The 27,065-nt window shown below is 36.0% G+C and overlaps 1 protein-coding gene across 1 annotated transcript in view; it reads left to right on the top strand.

Annotated features, from left to right (window-relative positions):
- The window catches only part of RNGTT (RNA guanylyltransferase and 5'-phosphatase), a 167,373-nt gene that overhangs the window by 34,806 nt on the left and 105,502 nt on the right, over positions 1 to 27,065 (top strand). The window contains exons 9-10 of the mRNA XM_056486456.1: positions 7,617 to 7,752; positions 14,258 to 14,329. Of these exons, the coding sequence (XP_056342431.1) occupies positions 7,617 to 7,752; positions 14,258 to 14,329 (208 nt within the window). The remainder of the gene's footprint in view (positions 1 to 7,616; positions 7,753 to 14,257; positions 14,330 to 27,065) is intronic.

The following is a 27,065-nucleotide window of genomic DNA, read 5'->3' as shown; positions in this document are numbered from 1 at the left end:
TTATTCTGTGAGCACAAATGGCAGTTGTGTTCCTGCTGTGGCTTGTGCCAGTGTTGCAGGTGGAGTTGACCCAGAATATGCCCTGGCATAAATCAGTTCCAAGTTAAGGGGATCTCCTTTTTCAAAGCTGTGTTACTCTTTTTGTGACTGCTCTGTTACAGCCCTCCATGAGAGACAGTATGATTTCCTTGCTTGGGGAAAGAAGCAGTGTAACTAGTTGTCATCTAATGCTAAATGATTTTGCTATTCTTTCTTAAAGATGTTTTTTCAGCCTGTTGCTTCAGGCATGAATTTTGCCCTAAACCTCCAAGATATTTTCAGACAAAGGTTTATGTAGAGGGATAGAGCCAAAGAAAATCTATCTACAATATCTATCTGCAATAAATAATGAAGATAACAGCAGCAAAAATTATGGAACAATTCAGGAGTTCTGTTGAGCTCGAGATATAGTTTGTTCCATTAATCTTGCAGCTTTAAAAAAAAAATAATCAGAACATTATACCATGCAGTTGTTTTTCAACAGTGTTCCTATTGCTAATTGAGAAATGCACTTAGCATCATTAAAATTCAGGCGAAACAAATAGAATCTAGTATTTAAATTAATCTGTTAGTATACAGGTTGTTACTGGGTAATATATTTTCTAGCTTGTTAACAATTCTTTTGTTTTACATCAGACAAATCAGGTCATAATGCACTATAAGAGCATTTCAATATGTAGTAGTTGTAGTTTAATTTACCCTTTGTTGAAAGTCAAATAATGATTACAATAAAACTTTAAATTTAACCCATAAGGTTTAACATCCTTCTAAAAATAATGTAGAAACAAAACCCCCACAGCACTCTTAATGTAATTAAAACCCTGGAAGACAGACAAGAAAAACACTGTAACTGGATAGTCTTTTTTAACCTTACTAAATTCTTCATTTTACCAGCAGTTTCACAGTCTAATAATACTTCAGATAGAAAATGTAGTTTTACACTGGTTTTGAATTTGCCATCTGTTAAATTAATTAAAGCATCTTTATCTTTGATTTATAAAACAGGAGAAGCTAAAGTTCGAACTCAGTTGCAACTCCAGTACTTTATTAGGAGAAATCATAGTAGTTTCACACTTCTTATACATTTTTCCATGGTCCTTAAATGTTGCTGTTGTCTCCTTTATTCAGAAACTGACTTCTCTTTAATGCTGGTGCACACTATATCCCAGGTGATGGAATACCATAAAGTTGTACCATAATGATGTGACATTATTTCTGTATTTTGTGTTGCCCTGTTCATTATCTGACCTAATTATTTATTTGCTGATTTGTTTTGTTTTGTTTGTTTTCTTGTTTGGCTGCAGCTGCTGTTCTGTGCTCTCACTGACCCCTAAAAAGTAGCTGCTGTATGAGCTTTCTCAGCTCAGTTAATTTGGAACCTAATAAGATGGGGAAGTGTGCTCTTCTCCTCCTGGCTGTGGTACCCTTTGGATATCAAAACTTGCAGTGTTTTTTGCTTTAGTTTTGGGTACATTGAAGACTTCTGTAGTAATTTTCTGTAGTAAATGTCATCTGCAGATCCACTGCCTCACTTTTGGTGAGGTTCAGGGCTATAACAATCACAAAATAATTCCTCTAGACCTTGCATTGTCACGGGGAACAAATGAAAAGGGAAATTTGCATTCAGAGTTTAAAAGAGGGTGGTGGCAGGCAAGAATAAGAAAAAGATTTTGATGCTGAGTGAGATAATTGTGGAGGAGACTAATGAGTAGTAAAAATAATGGAGACTGAAAAGCTGTATAAGGTGTGTGGTATCTCTTAACTTACAGTGGTGACTTGACAAGGTTACTTCATTATCAAAATGAAGTAACCACTTAATCAAATCTGTTGAAAATGAAATTATTTTTTCTCAAATAAGCAGGGTGATTGGTGAAGATCAATTCATCAATGCCTGGAGGTATTTAGAAGGTATGTAGATGTGATACTTCAGGACATGGTTTAGTGGTGGACATGGCAGTGTAAGGTTTACATTTGGACTCAGTTATCCTAAAGGTCTTTTCCACCTGAAAAGATCCTATGAGTATCAAAATCAAGCATAGCCCTTCCATTGTGATATATGAGGCGATCAATAAGACAAGAAAGTTATTTTTTTTCTGTACTAGCATTGACTTAGAGCAGTGGTATCTTGAGCTTATGATTCAGAACATGAGGCTGACTTCTGACTTCTCATGAAATTAGATATTGGTGTAGCAGATTAACTAGGATACCTTCCTTGTCTGTAACATAAATATTGGAAAGCATTCATTTTGTTTAGGAAAGATGCTAGATAAAATATGAGGAATAACATTTTATTTTCCTGATAACTGAAGGGTAAAAAATTGTTACAGAGTTCAGCTTTTTTAAAAAATTGCTACAGGATTGTTAAAGAAAACTTCTGGGTTATTGCTGAATCTGCTGCTGATGCCAGATAAGAGTTGTCACGATGAGCAGACTTGAACATCTAAGCAAGCTGAGTGTCTTGACCTCCATAATAAGAGTTTAACTCAGTTTTGAAGCACAGGGAACTGGTCATTTCACCCCTTGAAGACATCTTAAAATTGTGGAAGTTAACCAGAAGCTGAATTCTGCCTTCTCACGAGAGTGGAGAATTGGTGGAGCATTTTAACAGGTGACAAATCTAGGTGCTTGAGTGTAGTAAGAGATAGACAAGATACATTTATGTACTAAATAAGAGCCTAGTAATTTTAATACTGAGGAGAAAAAAAAAGGTCTTGATTTTAGAAGCTAAATTTGGATCAATCATGCTAAGGCTTTACTTTAAATGTAAATAATTATGATTGTAATGAGAGGTAAAAATAGATAAAAAATGCAGGTTTTCTCTTTATTAAATGACAGATTTGGTTGCCCTAAGGGCAATAGTTAATAGAATTACTCAGAATTACTGTGATTGAGGAATATAGTCTGCAGTATACATGAGGAATGGGATTTCCTCTGGACTCAACCATTTTGGTAGGTGCTCATATAAGGGAAAAATTGTGGTTTTGACCTAGGCAGACTGGTGTATCTCCTGCTTCTGGACTTTGACAAAATTTCTATTTATTAGAGACTATGAGACTAAGAAGATTGTTAGAATTCTAAGATAGGTAAAGAACAGATTGAAAAAAAAAAAAAAAGGCATAGGATGGTTTTGAAAGAAAATGCATAAAAAGGCACTAGTAGAGATCCTGAATATTAATTTTGTTTTATCATTAAGTATTTTGAAACAGAATCCAAGTATGTTCTGAAAAACAAATGAGGGAGATCAGCCACTGAATTCACTAAGGAGCAGAATAATAAAACTGAAAGGATATTTAGTAGTAGAAAATGCAAGGTCATGAATGAAAAACATTGGAGCTGGAGGCTGTTAATTGGAAATGACTGTCAGTCACAGTCTAAGGGAATTTTTGGTTTAAAATGTTGTGGAGATTGTTGATGGCATACTTTAACCTAGAAATAAGTGAGAGAAATACAGAGTGTTGGTATACTCAGAGCAGACTAACTTCCAAAGGCCTGTGTGTGCGTTTTTTAAAAATCTATATGGAATTTGCACTGTTGAATACATAATTCTACAGCAGCTTCTGCATGTAGCAAGCAATGTTTCTTGCTGGCTGGTGTGCTGTGTACGCATGCAAATGACAACATGCGTGCAACTTTGGAGAAGGTGGTTTGTGACAGAACTGTCAGTGTGCTGATTAAAAAGACATTATTTCCTTTTGTTTACATGTTGAAAATAGTATTATAAGTCTTCCTGTAAGTTCCTGTGTTAGTGTCCCTGTATCCAGGCTTTGTCATCTTTGAGGAGGCATCTTTTGAAGCAGCAACCATTACCAGCAGCAATTAATAGAAGAAAGCAAGCTGAGCCTTCCCCATTTATCGGGATTTAGGGTCTTTTGCTCCAAGTGCCACAGGCCAGCTTCAAACTCTTCTAATTTAAGCTTACTCTAAATCCAGTACAGTCTGGATTCGGGTCAGGACATGGAACTGCAGCAGCTTAGTGACACAGATAAATTATCTCCTACTGTCAGTGGATAAAGGACAGTCATTAATTTTCATTCTCTTGGCCTTTTCCTCAGTGTTTGATGCATCTGGCCAGAAGTTGATGCTTTCTTGCCAGGAGGGAGTGGCTGAGTCCAAAGTAAAGCACTCATGTGACTTGGCCTCATCTTAGGTGATCCATCTACAGAGTGGTGACACGCTCGTGGTTGTGAAATGTTGCCAATCATAAAAGGAAATTAAGAAATTGAAAATCATATCTGCAGTAGGATTTCGTTGTTGCCTCTGCGTCAGCGAGCATATTAGAGATGCTAATTGCTATTCAGATTTGGGTAATGCTTATTTGTGTGGGAGGGCAGCACTTGCACAGGACTGAATTCCAGGCTGTGTAATGAACTCCCTTTGGAATGGAGAGCTCTGCTATGTATTTTGTGCTTAAGACTTGATGGTGGAATTTCTTACATTTTGCATTCTTTAATGTGATAATACAGACACAGGCGTATTTAAAAAGCAGTGTTGGCAGCCCTGTGTCGAAATAAATAATCTTCTTTGATATAGCCTGTCTAAAGAAATACTGCAGGGCAAAGAAAGCTTCTAGAGGAGCTGAATTTTTAAGCTTCCTTTGAAACAATATTTCTAATCCATTTGCTACTTGTAGATTTTTTTTCAGAAAATTACTTGTGTGTTGAACTCAAGTTCAGAAGATAGGATCTTAAAGTTCAAGGAAGCTGTGTTATATTTTTGTGCTATACTTAAGGTATTAAAACTCCTATAAAGCACAAAATTAACATATGTAAGTTTACTGCTGAGATGTTGCTGTAATTTTGGCTGAGAGAAAGAAGTTAAGCATAGATAAAGCACATCTCACACAATTGAAGTCGGAGGCAAAACTTCTGTGAGGACATAGGCAATCAATTTTGTGGTAAATATGTTTTGGCAAGCTCTACACTGTGTAATGAGGTACTGTGTTGGGGGAATATTTTCAAATCCAGTTTTGTGAGTCCTTATAATTTGGAAAAGAGGTCAGGGGCCACATGTTCCAGTGGGTACAGTGTTGGATTTGGAGATTGGGAAATGCAGTTCTGTTCTTGTTCCTTAATCTCGATGGGTGTAGATTGATGGGTACCAAGTAATTTACCTTACTTTATGTATTATGCAATATCTTCCTGAAATGAACTTTGAGATTCAGTGATGAAAAATGCTGATCATCCACGTAACGGAGAAGGCTCTGTTTTAAACTTAGGATTTTCAGTGTAGCTCATGTCAGCTTCAAGACTGACTAAAAACCTAAAATCTACCACCACCACCACCACCGAAACAAACTCAACTGAAAATGGAAGTCTAACAAAATAATTCTTCTAGCTTGTGTTTGGGGCCCAACTGATGTGGACTGCATGATACAGGATATATGTGGAGGCAAATGAGCCTTTGATACAGTTGCTTTTATTTGGGTATGCAAAAATTAATTGTTTTCTGAAGAGAAAAATCTATGTGATGGTTGACATTTTTTAAAGTTCAATTTTTAAACTTATTAATACTCTGGTAGGTGATTTGGAGACCTGTTTGTCTAATGCCAAGAACTGTCATTCTGCTAATGAAATTTTCATCCTATTTCCTGAATTATTGTGTTAATAATAATGTCCAATTAGAATTAATAACAGGCCTTGCCTCAGGATCAGAAGTGAATGAAAAGTAGCTTCTAATTTTACCATTTTTATGACTAGATATTTTATATGCTTGTGAGATGAATCTGCATGGACACCGTGACCCTCTATTTCTCAGAATTTCTTGGTTTGTAGTGATAGCACTGACAGTTCTGAGAGATGTTGTTTGTAGCTTAAACATGATTCTCTACTTCCATGAATAGTTTTCAGAGGTGAATGAGCAGTTCTGTTATTGCTCTTATTGCTGCTCTGCCTTTGTCATTTTATTCACTTGTCTGGTTTTACATTTGGATTGAGCCATCTGATATAGGACCATGTCATCTTGTGTACTTGCCCAGAATCTAAAACAATGGGGCCTGGTTACTAATTGGAGCTTTTGGGTCCTCACACAATAGAGGTAATTAGTAATAAATGTACAGCTGTAATAGCAAGTACTGTTCACAGTGGGCAGTGCAATGCATGACAGTGAAGTTCCTGTGTTCTGTCTCTAGTGAATGTGTTTGGGAAATCATCGCTCTTCATTCTTTGCCTTTGTGGTGTTGCCCAGAGGCGTGTTCTCTATTCTGGTGTAAGTGCTTATCTGCTAATACCTTAATTAACTTCTTAAAATACAAATGGCCATGGTGCATCGAAATAGTATTCAAAAATGTACTGTTCAGCAGTCTTCAAGATTGCTCCATGAGTGCTTGTAGTGTCATCTGGAGAAAACTTTAAACCTGACATGAAGCACATGAACTTTTTGAGTGAAACAAGCAAACAAAAAACCTCAACCACCAACCACCTCAAATCCTTCATTAACTGATAAATTCAGTTTCACCAAAACCTTGCCTAGCTCTTGCTTCTTGCACATTTTCAGTTATTAGCTGCTCATAGAACAGTTGTGTTTGTCTGTCCATCCTTGACCAAATTTTTTCTATCTTATGTTGGCAGCAGTTAGAATTTTGATAAATTCTGTTGTTTGGACCACATTCAGTTTTATTTCAACAGTTTATTAAATTGGGAGAGTAGAGGAATTTTCAGCCATTCAGCTAAAAAAAATCTCAAAAAAACTACTTTCAAAATGAGGCAGATCTGGATCAGTTTAATTTCTTTCTCAAGAAAAGAACTTGTTCAGATTCTAAGTTAGACAGGTATATTACCATGAGACCCAGGCAGATGGGTCTACATGAAAGTAATTCACTGTCCTGAGACAAAATTTTTTTGTGTCTTCAAAGTTAGCATATGCTGTTTCTCAGCATCTCTCTGAAGATACAGAATCATAGAAATCATAGGATCATAGAATGATTTGGATTGGAAGGGACCATCCAGATCATCTAGTTATGAAGGAAGATGACATGCAGAGAGCTATGCATAACAAAAACTTTGTTTCCATACAGAATGCCTGTGAAAATTCTCCTTGGGCTTTAAGAGGTCTATTACATGGACTCAGTTGAAGAATTGCAGCCTTGCAGTGTTTGTCCATGTGAAAGGAATATTTAAGGTGTGGCCTGGTTTAACTCCTGTAGCAACTAAGCCCACACATCCTGTAGCAGGATAGGGGAGAGAATCAGAAGGGTGAAAGTGAGAAAGATCAGTGGTTGAAATAAATATAAGGAAAACCAAGGAATTTTTACCCGTTGGCAGGCAGGTATTTAGCCATTTCCAGGAAAGCTGAACTTCATGAAGCACAACAGTGACTTGGGAAGAAAAACACCATAACTGCAAATGTCCCCTCCTTCCTCCTCTTTCTCCCATTTTTTATTGCAGAGAACAAGATCATATGGTCTGGGATATCCCTTTGGTTGGTTTACAGGTTTAAACTTTAAAATGTGAAAAAATCCTTTTAATTTTTTTTTAATGATATCTGTCATGATTAATTGTTTTTAAAACTTAATATAAAACAAAATAATAGAGATTTTGGAGATATATCTGTAATTATAATATCTTACACTGCCTTTGCAGGTACATGATGCTGATTGATGGCAAGAATGAAGTTTATATGATTGACAGAGACAATTCCATTTTTCATGTATCCAACCTGGAATTTCCATTTCGTAAAGATCTTCGCACACATCTATCAAACACTCTTCTAGATGGGGTAAGGAGCATATTGTATAATTATTGTAACAATTTCAGTGCTGTTTGTTTTTGTTCATAAACAGGGCCAAATTTTTAGCGCTGAATCGGTGAATCACAGGATTTTAGGAGGAATATAAGTTCAGTCACTGGCTGAATGTGGGAGTTGCATTTTTTAAGGAATGACTTATCTATGGAATAGGACTGATGACTGCTCTGGGGGGAGCTGTTTGTCTTTGAAATAAATCAAGGTATTGAGATGACATCATCTGAATATGAGAGAAAGCTTGAAGAGAATCTAAAAAAATTATTGTAGAACATCATCGCCTGCTATAGCTTTATATTTTGCAATAGTAAACATGGTAAATTTTATCCAGCTCATGGAAATACTTCTAAAATTTGATAAAATTTTCGTCATGTTTTGATACAGTTTTGTGAATTGATGTCTTTGTTTCTGTCACCTTTATTTTCAGCTGATCTGAATTTCTGAAAGATTTAGAACTGGCTTAGTTATATTTAAGACTAAAACATTTCTAAATTGCTATGCTAATTTAAATTATGTAAACTTGCTAATGAACTTTTTGAGCCAATTGTAAAACAAGCTGTAAAACATATGGATTTGTGTTTTAAAGACTGGGCTGGACTATTGGTGGCAAACTTTTCAGAACCCTAGCCACAAAAAGAAATTATTTATTTCTTGACTTCCTATTTTACATGACAAAGAGAATTTCACTAGCTCTTACACTAATAGATCATGCAGTTTCCTATCATGTTTAGTAGTACAGGAGACTCTACTTTTCTGTAACACCTGCTTGATGAAGTATTTTTGTAGCTGAGATAGCTTCCATATTGATCCTCTGAAGCCTAATGCTCTTTTCAGCCATATTTGTCTTTATTAACTTTCTTTCCTTTCTCAGGCCCTTGTTGTCAGTATTCCTCTTGAAATGTCACTTCTGTGAATGCTGTCTCTTACTGAACGCATATTTACATGTGGTGCGTGTATAAATTGAATCTGTGAGGATAGTTACTGCAAAGAACAAAGTAGCGTCTCAGGGACAGAGAAGCAGATAATGGAATATTTTCCACCTCTGCTTCACTGAAAAATTGAGAGCATAATGCAAGAAGTGCCATGCTGTCAGCTCAGAAGTGGTTGCACAAGCTGTCGTGTCTGGTAGGAGCCTCTTCAGCCAGACAGCTTTCTAATGGTACACATGATATTATTCTAAATGACATACATTAGGTTACATACTTTTGAAATAAAAAGCCTGGTATTGCTGTTTTTCCCCCCTGGTACTTCTAAGGCTCTTGAAAAAGTAATGACTTGCTAGTGTCCATGTAGTGCAGTCCTAGGTGTTCTTGAGGGAAATGGCTGCTCTTTTATTTATTTATTTATTTATTTATTTATTCTCTTTATTTCAAAACAGCTGTTTTAGTAAAGGTGGCTGATGGTGGAAGAGAGGAGTATTGAGATAAGTGCATAATGTAGCTGTGGGGCGTGGAAGAAGGTCTCTGATCTGGTGTGTTGTGTTCCCCAGGTTTATAGTTTGGGTCTCTGAAGAATAACTGAAATTCTCTCAGGTACCCAGGGCATTGAACTATAACTTTGTGTAATTTGTTGTTCTGTAAAAGTTTGACTGTTAATAGTGCATTTTGGTGTTTCACATTATCGGCATCAAATCAGTCTTACTGTGATTTTTTTTTTTTTCTCCCACACTTTTTTAAAAAAAATAAACTGAAAAGAAAATGACATGAAATGAACAAGTACTGATTGAATTAAGTACCCTGAGATAAAACTAAAACCTTTCAGTGGATACTTTTCATAGTACAGATTTCTAAATTTATTTTGGTATGGTCATTTAAATAAAAAGCTGTTGCTGGAATATTTTTTTTTTCAATTGAAATTCCTTTAACAGGTTTGAGGATAAGACTTGCCTATTATTTGAAGCATCAGAGGAGCTTAACTTTGTAGTTGAATATTTGTTTAATGTTGATGCCAAATGAAAATTTCCATGAAAGATCCTTTGCTATAGATATATGCATGATTGATTTTATTTTATTTTTTAAATCCATGGGAAGAAGTTGGCTTTTTCTCTATTAATATATTTTGCTAATTAATGCTTGAAGGGCTATCAAAGTTAATTCTTTAATTACAGGCTGAAGTAGTTCATACTTACTGTCCTTGAAGTAGCTTTCTCTCTTTCAGGGAATCAAAGTATAGAATGAGATGGTCCAATTGGTATGGCTTTGCAATATTCTTAAAAAGATGAGAAAAAAGGAATTATCAGTGTAAAGGAAGTATCAGAAAAAAGGAGTTATCAGTGCCATGTAGCAAACAACTACTGGGTTTAAGAATACAAAAGATTAATGTCCCCCTAACATTATTTAGAATGACAGTATACATGAAACTTTCATAAAGGCAATTTCTATGCTTTCAGGGATCTATTAACTTGCTTTAAGGCCTCTGATGTAAGCCTCTCATGTGGCTGTCTTTGAGAATTTCAGATGCATTTGTGGTTCACTTCAGGCTGAAATTACTCGCAAACGGTTCTTACGTGATCAGTTACATCTTGGGTGATGACAGATCTGCAACACTGTGCCCTTCTCCAGCTTTTCAGTTGTAATCGTTCTCCTATCATGGAAGAAAGTTTTCTGCAAAGCTCATTAAGGCTAATTTAAATTTCACCTACAGGTGACTAGTATGACTTATTCCTTTAGAAGCCAAGCGTTTTGCATCCATGGTGTTATCTGAGGGAATGCATAGAGTTTTGTTCAAATGTTTTGGCTGTCATGCAAAAAACCTAAACAGCTATTTTCAGGAGCTTTCATGGCATTTTGCTTAGCTTTGGAACAGTTGAGTAGAAAATGCAGAGGCATCCTTAGGCTTGAAGTAACTTTGACAATTTTAATACAATTTTAAAATATATTTTATGTTTATGTAAAATACTGTTCACACTTGAAGACTAAAGAGGGCCAGAAACCCCATAAATGGAGGGTGAGATAAAGATTTATTTATGACTTTGTACCAGTAGAGGCTTTGCCTATTTGTAAGCTGTCTCAGAAATTTCAGAACTTAAAACTTTCTGAGTTTGCAAAAGCTGGTGCAAATAGATTTGTGCAAAATAGATTTATGCAAAATAGATTTAAGAAAAAAGACAAGAAACAAAAACTGTTTTCATTCCTGAAATACAGCGGTGACTAGAACTGTGTTAAAGATAAATGGATAAAGGATTAGGAAAAGGCACAGGAGGAAAAGGAACAATAAACAGATGTATTATTAGATCTGATTACATACTCTATGTCAACAAAAAAATATTCTGCAAGTAGCTGGTAAAATTGGATCTTTTGCTTTGTGATTAAATTTTGGATTATTTTAAGTCCAAGTTACTCTCTAGAGATGTGATTTAAGGAGAAAAGTCCATGAGCTCCCAGTCCAGCATCGTTCTTCTGGTACTTGTCCAGCAAAAAGCTCTTGGCACTCTTGCAGATCTAATGCACTGTACAACACCCCAAATTGAGGAGAGTAACAGCAGCACAGTGTTGCCAGATTACATTGCATTAATTGATCACTGGGCCTTGTTCTTCAGGCCCATGGGTTAAGTGGATATCTAAATCAGCAGCTAATGGACAAGCCGTAATAGCACAGGTAGTTATAGAACACACAATACTGTCTGTAAATCTGTATGGAGTCTGTAGAAGGAGCTGCATGGATGCAGGTGTGCCTTATGGATACTTTTATATTATATTAACATGTTATGTGGGTGGATTTGGGTTTAAGTTTTTAGTTATTTAAAAATTGGCTTAAATATAGTCTTATAGTATCAGGTTATTACTCAGGTCAGAACGAGTGAGTTTGATTGTGGTCATTTCTCAAATACTACATTTTCCCATCTTCTCAGAAGTTATCTCTAGGATCTATTCCCTGGTGTATTTTTCAATTCTGATAATTTCAAGGAAGATTCTGAAATCACACTGTAAAATAATGATGTGTTGGAGCATTTCTAATCTGAACCATTCTTATGCTCACTTTACAGCTTTTGCCTTATGACAGTTGTATTGGCGTAACTAATGGAGCAGGGAATGTTGTCATGATGGAGATGAGCAGTGCAGGAATTTGTCATCTCATCTTCTAAGGCATATTGTGCTATTGTTTTTTGCTCTGCTAGCTGGGATTTCAGTCAGGCTGTCAAAGAGAACAGGAGGCAGAGAAGGAAGAGAAGAAGGGAGGAGATGAGGAAGAAGACTTGTTTGATCAGTAATAGAATGAAAATGTTTATGTGTCTGAAGTAGAGAAGAAGTTAAAAATAAACACTTCAAAGGATGTTTAAAAAACAGTTCTTGGTCCTCTTTATTGTATTTTATAATCCTTCTTAAACCGAATATGCAGAGATTCAGATTTTTAAAATTAGGCATAAAATCTTGTAATACCAGGCATTGAAATGTTTTCAGGGTTTTGCATACAAATGCTAGCTTTGCATCAAAGCTGGGGTTCTGAATATGTATGCTGAGAAAGTGAGTCCTTAAACCCTAAATATGTGCTCAATTAAATGTGTTTCAAAAAAGTTGTTTCACCTGCCAGTTCAGCTGAGAGTTCATGAAAAACAGCAGCATTCTTTTGTTTCACTGTTACTTTTTTATTTGTTTCACCTGATTACTTTCAGGAATTTCAGGTGGGGTTTTTATCATGGGGTTTTTTCCCCCTTGCATTATATCTTCATACCCTCTTCCAAGTTTGCATATCACGCCTTCTGTTTCTTGAGTCGTACCCATCTGTTCTAGTAGTTAGTTATAAAATTTGTTGTTAAAGAAGTCATTGCAGCATTGTGTCTGCTCCCCAGTGTCCTACCTAAATATTGGACACTAGAAGAGTGGTATTTTCTTACATCAATTCTATGTAGACCTTTTCTGCACATTATTTGACAGTGACTGTGACTAAATTTTTAGAGGTAAGATATTGTAATATTACAAAGGAATAGTTTTCAGTAATTGGATTAATGTTTTTTCATTTTTTAAAATTATGTGTAATGATATGTAAGGTCAACTCAGGCAGTCATTCATAACGCCTGTGAGTGCTGTGTATGTGGCTTTGAAGTCCAAGTCTCCATCTCAGTGTTGTGTTCACAGAAGATGGGATTCCAAAATATTAATTGGGCAACTTAGATTTCCAGTGGTTTTTGAGAACAACATCTTCATGTCTTCTAGTTCAGTTTTAAATGCTTCAAACTTTGTTTGCTTTAAAACAAATCTATGTTTTTACAACTGAACTACTTGCTTATTTTTCAAAGCAAATTGTGATTAGATGCTAGGTACAATTTAAGAATCTACTTATTGTTGTACAGACTGAAAATCAATCTTACATGAGTCAATCAGACTTTTTTGGGTTTATTTTGTAGAATCTATGGATTCTGAGAGAAATGAAAAGGTTGTAAGACATAAAAATAGCAAGACATTAACTAAACAAAATTAATTTGAGTCGACATGTTCTTTTTCAGAATAATTCTTGAGCTACTAATTTTGTTTTCATAATGAACTGTTTTCATGTTTTTCAGTTGTTTTATCTTGTTTGTGTGAATTTGGAATTTTAACTCCTAATGTTTTAATTTTTTTTAAAAAAAGTCTGTAGCTGATACAACTTATTAGCCAAGAATCAGGGGACGGAGGTAGGGAGAAGATGGATTGCATTTAGAGAAGTGGTTATTTCAGAATTGTCTCTGGAAGAGATCTACCAGTGGTTAGTTGTTACCATTTTCAGTCTTCCTTGGTGGTTCATCAAACTCCATATAGTATGTCTAATTCCTGTCATAGGAAGCCTCAATTACAGACAGATGTAAGCAGCACCATGTAAGGTATATGTATTTTTGTATGTACCATTAAGTTCAGGAAGCACTTGTGTGTTTGGATATTGGTCATTAATGTTCTTTCCCTACTTATTTTCAATGTGATTTGTTGGTGCATATTGAATGCTAACTGACTTCATGTGATGCAGAGAATATCTGTGATATTTCTGTCTGAAGGAGCCATCCTGTTTAGTCACAGTGCAACATTCAAGCAAATTACAGCTCTCGCTGCTGGCTAGGATGCTGTTAAAATGAAAAGATCCAACCTGAGCATAGAAAATGAATGTGAATGCTTGTTCTTTACATCCTCGCTGTTTTGTACTTCTGACTGTGGGCAAGATTTCCAGTAGTGCTTGGTTGGCTTAGGATCACAATTCTTACTGAGGTTTCTAAAAACTCATTATTCACTCAAGATTTTGAAAGCTGTGGGGAAACTAATGTATTAATGTTGCAAATCAGAACGGGAAGCCCTAGCACAGCTTCCTGGTGTTTTGTTGAATGCTTCATGAGAGACTTTTAAGACCACAATAATATTTTTATAATCTTGACCTGTTATAAAATATTTTTTGTAATAAAGACATGGCTGGTGTTTGATTGCATCATGCTTGCAGGTATATGCACTAAGTATAAATGTGGACATTCTTCTTCTATATTTATGAAAAAAAATGCCAATGCTTTCTCTTTTCTTTTAAGGAAATGATCATCGACAAGGTTAATGGACAAGTTGTCCCTCGGTACTTGATATATGACATTATTAAGTTTAATGTAAGTATTTCAGTTTTATTGCTCATCATTAATTATTAATTTTTCAGTTTTTATGTTATTTATATAAGTAAGAGCTTCAGAGTAAATATAAACACCAAAAGCGTTTCAGTATTTTGCATCTTGATAACAGGCAATGTATCAGAAAGAAAAAAATGGCCATTTGAGACAGTCTGCTAGACACTGTTGAAAAATTTTCCATTTCTTGAGCATGTTTGAACTATTTAGGCAGTGAAATCAAGAGGGGATGGAGGAGTTAGCCTGGTGTATTTGTTACCAGAGCTTCACAGTACTTGTTAGGCTGCTCTGTCACCTCCTCAAATATCTGTTTGAAACCAGGCAGCTGGTCCTCTGCTAAGTCCTCAACAGCAGGGTGTCCTGGTGGCACAGGCTGTAGGGAAAATGTATAGTAAGGAAATATATTGTAGAAGTTGTGGAAAATGAGAATAGAGTCTTGGAATAAAGTCTTGGTGATCACAAGCAAGAGCTGTTAAAGAGTACTGGAAATAGATAACTTGTTTTCTATAAAACCAGCTTCCAAATAAAGTAAAGGTTTGAATATCACCAAGGGGCTCTTGCTGGTGTCATTTACAGATTTTTTTTGTTGTTGTTTTCTTCATAGTAGCTCACATTGTATGGTGTTTTGGATTTGCAAATCAGCATGGAATAGTGCTGATAACACAGGGATGTTCTCTGTTATTGCTGAGTATCACTTGCACAGCTTCAAACCCTTTTCTATTTCACCCTACTGCACCAGTGAGTAAGCCTGGGGTGCACGAGGAGTAGGGAAGAGGACACAGCCAGGACAGCTGACTCCAGCTGACCAAAGGGACATTCCTTGACATGTGATTTTGTACTGTGCATATAAAGCTGGGGGAAGAAGGATGTTGGTAGTAGTGGCATTTGTCTTCCCAAGTCACCATTATGTGTGATGGAGCCTGGCTCCATCTCTGAGGATGGCTGAACACCTGCCTGCCCATGGGAAGTGGTGAATGACTTTCTTGCTTTGCTATTTTTGCATGTGCAGCTTTTGCTATAGCTTTGAAATTCTGTTTATCTCAAAACCTTGAATTTCCTCACTTATACCCTTTTGATTCTCTGCCCCCATGTTATTCCAGGGGAGTGAGTGGGTGCAGAAGACTTAGCACCTACTGTAGTTAAACCACAGCAATGTGTTAAATTTAGTCAAAAAAGCCCATGGAGAAAACACTAGTATCTGTTAATGCTTCTGGAAAAACAAAATTATTATTTCAGGGCTCTTAATAGGACAAAAACAGTATTAATAAACCACAGGACATTTCAGCCTTTCTAAACTACCGTTGACTCTTCCAGTCTTGAGTAAGGTACTACTCAGCTCAGTCACTCAGTGTAAGTGGGAATTGCAAGTGTAGGCATGGTACCAGTCACCAGAAGTTACCTAAGTATTCTTGGAAGCATAGTCACACTGTGACTTAGGATAGCTGCTTTCAGAAGGAGTAGTTTGTGGGGAAGACGTGTTAGATTAGGACTAGAAGCTTTTTGTTAACACATTTTAATTCTGTATCTTGATGTCCCTTCTCTAGCCTTTTCTGAAAAGTAGGTGTAAATTTCCTGGATCCCTCCTACCATTAAGACTTTTCCCTAAGCAAGAATTCCATGTACTCTTCTGAAAAATGATCTTCTGTAACCACTTGTGGGTTCTCATTTTTTCTTTACATTTTCTCAGCTGCTGTCTACCTATGGTTCTGTGTTTATTTACCTTCATGTCTTGCCTTGTCTCTGCTGTCCTTTTGAGTCTAACCTGCTATTCACTGCTGTTGCACTTCTTTTGAAGTAAACATGTCATGGAAGAAGTGTACAGTCATTGAGTTTGGTATGTGCATATACTAGGAAAATGGCAGTTTTCAGAACTCATCATTATTTTGGTTAAGCTTTGTTTTGTGGTGGAAGGGGAGGAAACCTTCATTTGTAGTGAAGTGTACAGAATTGAGATGATGAATTCCATTTGGCAAACAGAAAGAATGATCAGCAGGTTTCCAGAGGATTGTCAATGTTTAGGAAAAGTCTGCTTTTGAGCAGTATTTGGTTTTGTTTGTTTTTTAAGCACCCTGGAAATGAGAGAGAGGAGCTAGTTACAATGTCATACTATTTTAAAGTCAAGGACGAATTAATATAATGTTATCAGTATGAGTACAAGCAGGGCTTTATCTGCAAGAAGTCGTTAGCAGTGGCCCTTCTAAAAAGATTAAAAAGCACAGCTGTTTTTAGGTTAATTTTAGAAGCTTAATTATAAAAATGGGCACCCAAGGATGTTTGGCTTGGCAAGAAATGATCAACAGAATTTTATCACTGAGAGAGGTAAATATATTATAACTTGTAAGTAAGTGGCAAGAAAGAGTAAGTTCCTATAAGTTGTGTAAGTTAGGTTTTTGTTAATTTTTTTAGCAGGTCTTCAAATAAAATAATTACATGAAGCACTGGTCCTGTTCAAAACCAGAACATTCCTCCTCCTCCTTCCAAACAAACAACCCCCCACTCAAAAAATTCCCCATAACAGAGGTTGCTGTGGAATTCGGCATTGGTTGTTTTGATCTGGAAAGTAGTTGAATCTTGAAGTGAGTCATGGAGTTACTGTAGTTGCTGTCCATTATGAGTTACAAGATTTGCAGCATGTCCCCTGTCTCACCCTCCACATCACTAGGCTTACTCTACTCTTGGAGATGCATCTTTGCATTCAAACCCCATTGATAAAAACACCTTTGCTCAGGCAAACCTCGTGTTTCAGTCAGGTCTCGTGAACTAAGATATTTTTAGCTGAGCTTATTCTCAAATGCTATTATTTTGCTAGCTAAGCATTGCAGAGTTTTCTGACTCTTTCAGAATATTCCTTCTGAAATATTGCATTCATAATGCAGAGAAGGTGAGTGGATAAGGACCTACCTGTTACAGATTTTAATCCATGTTGTTATCAGTGAGGCTTGTTGTTTCTTACTTTTGATTTTGCTGTAGTGTGTCAGAAATAAACTATAGCAGCATTCTAGAGAGAAACAAAGGAAACTAAGAGAACAGGCTGATTGACATACATAGTGTGTATTTGGCTCTAGATGTCTATACAGGAAAGTCTTAGGAGGAAGGAAACATAAAAATTGACTTTCAGTGATTTAGAGAAACCTATACTTGAGTTCTTAAGCAAAGCATGTCAGTTGTTTTGGTTGTCTCTTTCCATGATAAGTTTTGTATTCAATTCTGATGCTTATCATGTATAGCTGCTGCAAAAGTCTGTCTTCAAGGATGCTTGAAGGGATGGAATCCCTTGACTATTTCTTTTAGTTACAGTTTCTGTGACATCTAGTTTCTAAAAGCTTGTAATACATCCCATTTTGTTGCAAGAGATGTTTGTGTCAAAAACAAATTATTCTTCAGATTTAAAAAGATTTTTATTGTAATTTTTTTCCAGTCTGAAGCATGGCGTTTATTGTTATTAATAGCAACTCAGAATATGACATTGCTGTCTCACTAATTTCATCCCACCTGCTCAAATCCAATTCAGGAAGAAGGCTGTATCCTAGTGAAATAAACATACTTTTGACCTTTGTGAGCTCCATGCACAAGAAATCTGAATTTTTCTTATTCCTCTGAACATAAAAGGCTAATAGGACCCAACATTCCTTACGGTGTTTAGTCTTAATGAGTACAGAGCTAAATCTCTGCAGTGCATGTTGCTTTTCAGCTTCTTGATTTGTGTACATTTCTGTATGTGGTTGAGTTCATCATTATAGTAACTGCAGCTGTATAGCTACAATTTCAGATTTGGTGAATAATTCTAATGGAACAGAGGAAGCTGATAGTAGAATAATAATAGCCTCTTAAGCAAATGCAGGCAAATCCAAGTCCCTTTTCATCTGAAACAGTCGACAAAAAATGTGTCTTCATTCTCCAGTCATCTTGGAGATAGCTTTTCCTGAAAAACCTTGAGAAGCTTTCTCTTAGATAATATTCAGTAGCTACTTGTAAATGTATGGACACTAAACTTTAGCAACTATTTTTTTCCTTAGTTAAGTAACAAAAAGTAACACTGGCATGATGTAGGATCTAATTAATGCATTCTTAGCAAAGATGCTGAAAATGAGTACAACTTTCCTTTTCCTTTCTAACCCTGGCCTTTAAATTTTTAAACTCTAGCCAAGTTTTTGTGAGACCAGATTGCAATGGTAAGTATAGACTGAATGCTTGAAAAAGAATGATTATTTAAATGCTTAGAAAGGAGATAGAATTTAGGTTAAATTTCCTAATACTTTGTGCATTGAATTAAGTCAATATCAAGATTTCTTTGGTTGTCATTTTGCATAGCTATTCTGTTGCTATTGATAAAATTTGTCATTGTAAACAAATATGCTGGTCGTAAATCCTGCCCACAGCCAATGTGCTCATTGAATTAATGCATGAAAAATGTTTGTTTTAAATCCCTGTAAAATATTATCATGTCTGACTTTTCTGTTACAAACCTCATTTTAAAGCAATGTAAGTCTCACAGTCTGTGCTGTCTCTCACTTATTAGCCTATTAACCTTTTCTTCAAGTTGTGCTGGGAAGGTTTTGAGGGCACAATTCAGAGATGCAGCTGTTTAATTGCATCTCTTCTGTTTATAAATGCACCTGGCTGCCAGTCACCCTTCTGCCCTTAATTTTAATTCTGAGGTTCTTTTTCAATTGGTATCACCTGAAAATACAGATCTAAAACGCTTTTGTTACTATTAGTAGTCTGGAAAGTAAGGATGCTATGGGCATGCTTGCTCTTGCACCCTTTGGATTATTTCTTGTGAAAACTTATCTAGCAAACACCCAAATGCTTGTACTGGTGCTCCTGCTGTGTGTTATGTTCTCAGCCTGTCGATGTATATCACCTCATTCCTTCCTGGCTCAGGGCTATCAGGTAGATGCAATATAGACCATCCACTCAGTTGTGTCTTGTTTTGCTTATGGTACTGTTTATTGAGAGCAAGGGCAGGTTGGCCAGGTAATGCATTTGAGTATCTTGAAATTCCAAAAGGGCAGCATTACAGTATAGCAAGAGCAAGAAATGGTGGCTTACAGGATGGAGAATCACCACAGTATGAGAGTGATGCTGCAAATCTTTTGGGTATCTGAAGTAGGACTGACGTATCATAGCTAGTTGTCATTTTAAAGTCTTTCTTGCCTTATTCCTCTTCCCTGTTATCATCTTTTATCCATCATTAAAAACCTGACTTGTATGTCTGAGCAGCACAATTTGAAAATCTTATTTCTTTGGTAAATTTTCAGACAGCTACCTTGTGCTTTCTTTACTGTTACTCCTTGTGTTTCAGTAAAGTGCACAGCAATTGAAAAGTAGCATTTCTGTTAATTTTTGCATCCCTTTTTAAAAAATACTTCTTTTGCCATGATGCATGCAAAAAGTAAACTATTGTTAAAGAGTGTTAATTAGTACATGCTAACCAGGACATCTTTGCTGTTTTCATGCTCTTATTTTTTTTTATCTAACAAGCTGCTTGTTGTTTGGTGCATTCTCTAGTGTTGTAATTAGTTTGAAGCTTTACTGTTTTACTTGCTGGTTAGATTGTGTGAAAAAAACCATTGGTTTCTTTCTTTCCCTCACATCTATTGCTTTTATCCTCCTTTTCCCAACCCAGGGGGCACTATGGATCACAGTGAAGGTGGTTTGTTTTCCGTATTTTCCAAAATAAAGAATGCTTAATAGAGTATTATATAAAAGCAAAAGGGAGTTAATTAAATTCTGTCATTCATGTTTTATTCTCAAACTATGTGTTCTTGTACCTCAACATGAAGCGTGTTTCACCAGAAACTTTTTGAATGGCAGACTATCACTAATTGTCAGAGGAAGAGACACAAAGTGTTGTTGGGAGAGAGATACAGAACAAATACTTCTTCAAGAGCAGCTTTAGAACTTAACACAATATTAAATCCTTTATATTTTTTCAGCTGTTTAGTGTCTGTAGGTTTTATTCTTACTTGGTTACCCTGATATGATACTTTTTCTGCAAACCATGAAACTTGCTAAAAAAAAACGAAAACAAAGTCACACCTGAAAGTTTAAGTTGGGTTGTGAATGAAAATAACTGAGATATTTTAAACCTTAAATACTATGTGGAGAATAAAGTCCAAACCCAACTTTTTTGTTCTTAGGAGGTTTCCTTAAAGAGCTTTTCTCAGTATCTTTGTTGAACAATTTTCTGCTTCTCATGATTTGAGCCTTTAAAAACCCCTCATTTTTTATCTGCAGTATCTTTTTATCTTCTTATGCTACAGAAACTTATGCTTATATAGAAAAACTGTCTCCTTCAGCTCACAATTTATGACAGTCATTCCCATAGTGGACTTAGAGCCAGCTTTTGTCTCAAGCAAATATTCAGATCTCTCAAAAATGTGTCAGTAATCACAGCTGAAGTGGAAGGTGTAAAAATATTTACAGTGGGGCAGGTTTTCCGGTTGCATTATCCTGTCCAGTTTTCTAAGTACTGGCAATGGAGTCTTTCCTTGTCTGCTATATTTTAAAACAAAAATGTATAGGCAAAATACAATATTGGGGAAACGTCATATGGAGAGTGTTCAAATGTTGTGTTGTCTTATTTCTCTTAGTTTTAATTATTCCTTTTCTACAATTAATCTAGTGACAATATTTCATTTTTTCAGCTTTCTCCCTATCTCTTCCCATGTTTTTCCTGTTTTTAAGGGAAAAGAACTAAAAGAGAAATAGTCAAAGTTAATCAGAGGGATATAGCAAATATAGTAACTGTATATTTCAGGATTGGTTTTATAAAGGTTGAAAGCAGCACCTCACTAGTATTTTATTTTCCATGTCTGACTGGGGGAGAGTTGGGATTATTCAGTCTGGAAAAGAGAAGGCTTAGGGGCGATCTTATTCCAGCCTTCCAGTAACTGAAGAAAGCTTAGAAGTGATCTGGAGAGAGACTTCTCACAAGAGCCTGTAGTGATAGAACAGTGGAGAATGACTTTAAACTGGAAGTGGGAAGGTTTAAAATCTGGGCTCTGAAGCAGGTTGCCCAGAGAAGTTGTGGATGCCCCATTCCTAGAAGTGTTCAAGGCCAGGTTGGATGGGACTTTAAACCACTGGGTCTAGTGGAAAGTGTCCCTGCCCATGGCAGGGTGTTGGAACTGGATGATCTCTAAGGTCCTTTCAAACCCAGACCATTCTGTGATTCTGACATGTTTGAATAGCCTGACTGAGAGAATGTGAAGGCTGTATTTTCATCCTCCTTTTTAGAATATTTCTCTTATTTAAAATAAATATGAGGTAGAGTACCACTTTCTCTTGAAATGAGTATTACATTTTCAGTGTTTCATACGCATAAGCTATCCATGTACACAACGACCTAGATCTCTCAAGACAGATTGTGTACTGAAATGATAGATATTTACAAGTCTTCAGGTGTTACAAGCTGATACTTAATTTTTAGTTCTGTCATGGTTTAGGCAGCGTAGGTGGTTCCTTTTCTAAGATAGTTGTTGTGAATAACTGCTGATTGTTACTACTTCCCCCACCCCATTTCTAGTTTTTGCAGGACTTCATACTAACTGTACTAGGCAGTCTTATTTTAAATACCATGAAGTGATTTATATTCTAAAAACACCAGTACCACAATCTTTTCAAGTATGAAACGACCTAATAATGTTTTTAAGATGAAGGAATTTTCCCACGGTTCTTTAATTCACTGGAGTGATAATTCTTTATTCATAAAGACAGCCGTGTGAAAACCCAGCAATAGCTATTCCTATGAAGAGTCATTGTGAATGACTGATAGAAAGGAAGAGAATGTGAGGAGAGTAGAAGTAGAAAGAGAAAATATCGACTGCAACAGATACTAGGTGGTCCAATTAAGGTAAGAATACCTCCATACTACATGCAACACAAACGTTAGGAAAAATAATTAGAAACAACTGAAGCAGTAAAATCCTGTATTTGACTTTGAAGATAGCCTAAATTCAGTGTAAAATAAATTATTAAAACTTATATTCCCATATGCAATCTTTTTGTGTGTAAATATCCCATGGTGATAACACATCTATTTTATAATTAGGGTTTTTTAGAACTGTGACTTTTCCTCTGTAATTGAAATGAGAAGTTCTTCGACTCAGTTTACCTGAGGGGAGGCAACCAGTCTAGACGGAACAGGATTCCTTTTCACTTTAGTCATTTATGTCCCAGTAAAATCCCCTTACTGAGTTCTGGTTTTGAAGGCTCAGAAGGATTTCTAAATGAAGTCACTATACATGCAATCAATGAATTTGACTAAGTTGTCTGTTCTCTGAAAACAGCAGCTGCTAAGCTTTCAGTGCCTAACTGGAGCTTTGTTTACAAAAGAGAGGGCTTAGGTGTTCATCTGTGCTAGATGCCTGTTTCCATAATTCTGCCTCTTTATTGCCCAGTGTTGGTGATGCGAATCATAATTTGGTCGCTTCAACTGATTGCAAATATTCTGCTTTGTATATGTTACCTTTATACAAATGGTATAAAGTGATGCAAATTTATCATCCAGTTGCAATTACAGAGTTTTATGGTTTTTATTGTGAATTTATTTAAAATTTTGGGCAGGCCAAGAAAAGTAAGGGAGAGAGCAATGTTTGGATTACAATCTACTTTTTCTGTTTTGGTTACATTGTTTAGTCAGTTTTGACAGTCTAGCTGTTTTGTTATGTTTACTAATAAAAAAACCCCATGGTTCTATATTTGTACGTTCTGTTAGACCTTGGTGTTATCCATTGTCTACTAACTTCTTGCATTTGTACATTTTAAAATTTATTTCCAGTGACTATTTTTTAAGGAAATACTAGTAATTTAATATATGTCTCAAGCAATATTTCTAATAGGTCTGATTATTCTAACAGTTGTTCCTCTGTGGTAAATCAGAGTGCTATGCCATTGTATAAAACAACAACGTATAAATCGTAATCATGTTCCTGCAGCACACTGGTTGTATTGTTACAATTGAAGTAGTATTTCATGTGCTGTACCTCATTGATGCTAAGATAAACTTTAGAAACTTTTTGAAACTGCTGAATTCCTTGCCCTTGTCATACAGTTTGAATATTGAGTGACAAAAGTTAAAAAAAAAAAAAAAATCAAAATTTTAAATGTAGATAACTGCCAAAATTTAAAAATTAATTTTTAGATTCTATTGGTTGTCATGCCTTTTGCCTGTTAGAAAGAAAAAGCTTAAGGTTCATAATTCTATAACATTTTTCATTTCTCTAATGCTTTGCTTTTAATCATGCTTGAAAAAGAAAACTTCATAGGAAATGAAAAAAGGCCTTTTATGTAGTGAATGTAGTAATAATCTTATTTGGAACTCAAATAGCACCTTTAGATTGTTTTTATATAAAGCTATGTGTACAAAAAAAGCAGCATTTTAAAGCAATGGTCAGAAGAAATATGTGCCAGATCATTAATATAAAATGCAAAATATTGGACTGCATGGTCTTCAGAAATTGGGAGAACTAATAATGGGCTTTCTTTGGGAATGCAGATGTCAGCTGTGGGTGCCTTGAATTGTCAATAATAACGTTAAACACAGGGTAGAATATCAGGCTGAGCATATTCTTTATTCTTCTCTCAAAATCATTAAAGCTAAGACAGTTGTGACATATGTTCCGCTCTGGCTTAGTAAGTGAAGACATGCATGGAGCGTATATCTGTGTGCTGAATTATTCATGTCTCAGGTACTGCTCTGGAGAAGCAAATGGAGCATACTTTGCTGGTGCGTAGGCTTCAGCCATCTCTCATGGAGGAAAATAATAAATATTCTCAGTTTATCCTGGACCATGCTGGCTATCAGCTGTGTGCAGAGGCCTAGGCATTATTTTTCTTTTTGCTATCGCTGCATTGCAGAGAAAAGCACATAAATACCAGAATCAAAGATGAAGGACTTGTATGGAATTTAGAGTCTCTATAGCATAGTGTGTTCACTGCATCCATCTAGGTAAAGGAATTTCTGTGTAAGGCTTATGGAATTCACTGACCTGTGGCCATGAGGTAACCTTGAGGCACAGGGGAAGGGAAACTTAAATGTGCAGGGTGATGGTAGATCCTCAGGGATGCATTTTTCTTTGTGGGGAGAGAAGGCAGGATGTGCAACAGAAATCCTGTTATCCTCTGTATCCCGTCTCAGAGCCTCCTGCCATCTCACTGTATGTAGTGACCTGGGCTTCGAGTTCCTCAGCTGGCGTAGCTTGAGCTTGAGACTCCCACACTGAGGTCTCTGTGAACCAGGAGGGCCGGAGCACAGCCCTTGTCCAAATTCCATCTTCTGGCACCCATTTGGAGCATTGTTAGAGGCACTGGTTTTGTTGGGTGGATGGGGTTTTTTTTTGGTGGTAGCATTTTTTCTTTTCTTTTTCTTTGTTTTTTCTAATCTCCATTCAGCAAATAAATTGCCTTCCCCCATCTGCTCAAGACAATGGATATTAAATGAGCTGCAGACCCTGTTTTTCAGTGGTTTTAAACCTCCTTTTTTGTGATTCTTATGTGACTTGTTATGTATGATTTCTGAGAAATTAAGAAGTTAACTTGAAATAACCTAAGTTTAAATTTAGAAATTTTGAGTCCTGGGTGGATTTCAAAGTTTTGAAGTTGTGTGGAGGATGTTTTAACATCAAAACCATATTTTACAGGCCCACTCTATGCTGTGACCTTAGAGTTTCAACAGGTGAAGAAAATAAATTTCTCAGCTGCTCAAGGAAGAGGTGTTGGTTCAACAGATGATTTTTCTCTTAGGGCTTGTCTACATGATACTTTGCTTTAGGATACATTTTGTTTACAGTGAGAGGGAAGTGTAACTTTGGTAGGAGATACATGCTACTTGTTAATTTTGTTTTACCCTTCCTTTGCTAACGCACTTATTTTGGGTTAAAAATGTCTAGAACTGGAATTATCATTTAATGTACTTCAGTAATTATGCTGTCAAGCAGTAGTGACCCTCATCCTTCTCAGACAAGTAAAAGCCTACATATTGAAATAAGATCTTAATTATCTGAATGCTTAAGTTAATAAAACATCTGTATTGCCTAAAAACATGCTATTACTTAATGCCTGGGTTTAGATTATACATTCATCAATGTCTTGGTTTTTGACACCTTTTAAATGTGTGCTTTATACACTAAATAATCTCTTCCTGGTTTTGTCAAGGTCTCTGAATTATTTATTGCAGCCTACGTTACCCTCCTACTTATTTGCTAAAAGGAAAGTATTTTATCACTTCAAGATTTTGGCTATGTCTGGGATAAACGCATTGTATATTAGGAACATTTTTTGTAATTATGGGAAATGTTCTAATAACAAAGAAAGAGACACTGTCCTCCAACACTGCTTTTATTCAGTATGTCCTTGAGTTATATTCAATTATGTGCTAATTTTCTTATTGCTAATGTCCTGTGCTTTTGTGAGAATGAAATACTCGTTGACTTCTGAGTATACTGGTCTAATGAAGAAATAGCTTGGCAGCATTGTCTGTTTTTCTTTCTCATATAATCTTATGTCAACCTAGCTTTGACCTTTATTTGATGGAACCTAGTTGTAATATACCCTCTAGTTAACAAGCTTTTAAAATAGAAATATATGATTGGCAGAACTGCAGGAAATAATTAATTCCAAGTCTATGAGAAGAGTGAAAGGAATATTTTAAGGAAAAGAAAGTGATTCAGCTGGTTTATGGTGCATATGAAGTTGCCTCAGCTTTTAATTTAGCTGTTCAGGATGGAAATAAATTTAAATCACTGTACAAAACCATTTTTTGAAGGAATCGTTGTGAAAAAAAGCTTTCTAAATAACATAACTGATCACTGGCTTATTGGAACCTCAGATGTATGAAATATTAATTAGTTAATTTGCTTTTTCAGTCCTACTAATAAAATGTGGCTGAGTGAAAAAGGTACTATAGGGAAGAGAGCATGTGCACTAGATCTTGCTGAAATCTACCTAGAGAATTATGGGGGTCTTTGAAGTTATAAAAAAATATATATACACATTTCCCAGGAAAGAATTCTTCAATCAGTTGTTCAGTCAGTTGTTAAAGGGTTTAAGATGTGTTTTAATTACATGTACAAATCAGGACAAGCTCAGTCACTGTATAGATGAGTACTCAAGTATGCTGTACATGGGGGGAGAAAGCAAGGAAGGAAAGAAGAAGGATGGAAAGATGGATTAATTGATTGATTTTCCAACATTTTGTCTGTGGCACATAAAAATCTTTAGATCATGCATCTATATTCTGTGAGAAATTAATAAAGAATGAACCACTCTCCTGCCTCTTGGATTTTTCCATACTCTTAATTTTCCTTTCATTTGAATGGCTCTTTACTGATAACACCTTTGTGTTTGAGAGGAGGACAACACTGAAGGCAACGTTGACAGCCAGCTAAGCTTTCTTCTGCATGAGTATGGATCAGTAAACAGAGATTAGACATTTCACCCATGGTGTCTGCCACAGGCTTTGTACAAGATGTGCTTCCCCACGGAGCGATGGTGGCTGTGCTGCCTGTTCTTACGTAGACTGAAGCAGAGTCCTAAAAGAAAGTGGTTGTGAGATACATGTGGTATGGGAGCAATGCATAATTCTTAAAGCTGTTGCTGTGAACAACTGAAGACTTTTGACAGAGGTCTAGTAGGTTCTAATGTTAGCAAAGAAATACAAGACAATCTTAATGCTGCTTTGGGAGCATGAAATGTCAAGGATTTTGGTGAAAGCCAA

This window comes from Oenanthe melanoleuca, chromosome 3 (genome assembly GCF_029582105.1).
Source record: "Oenanthe melanoleuca isolate GR-GAL-2019-014 chromosome 3, OMel1.0, whole genome shotgun sequence".
Taxonomy (NCBI): domain Eukaryota; kingdom Metazoa; phylum Chordata; class Aves; order Passeriformes; family Muscicapidae; genus Oenanthe; species Oenanthe melanoleuca.
This window is presented reverse-complemented; position numbering and strand designations above follow the sequence as displayed.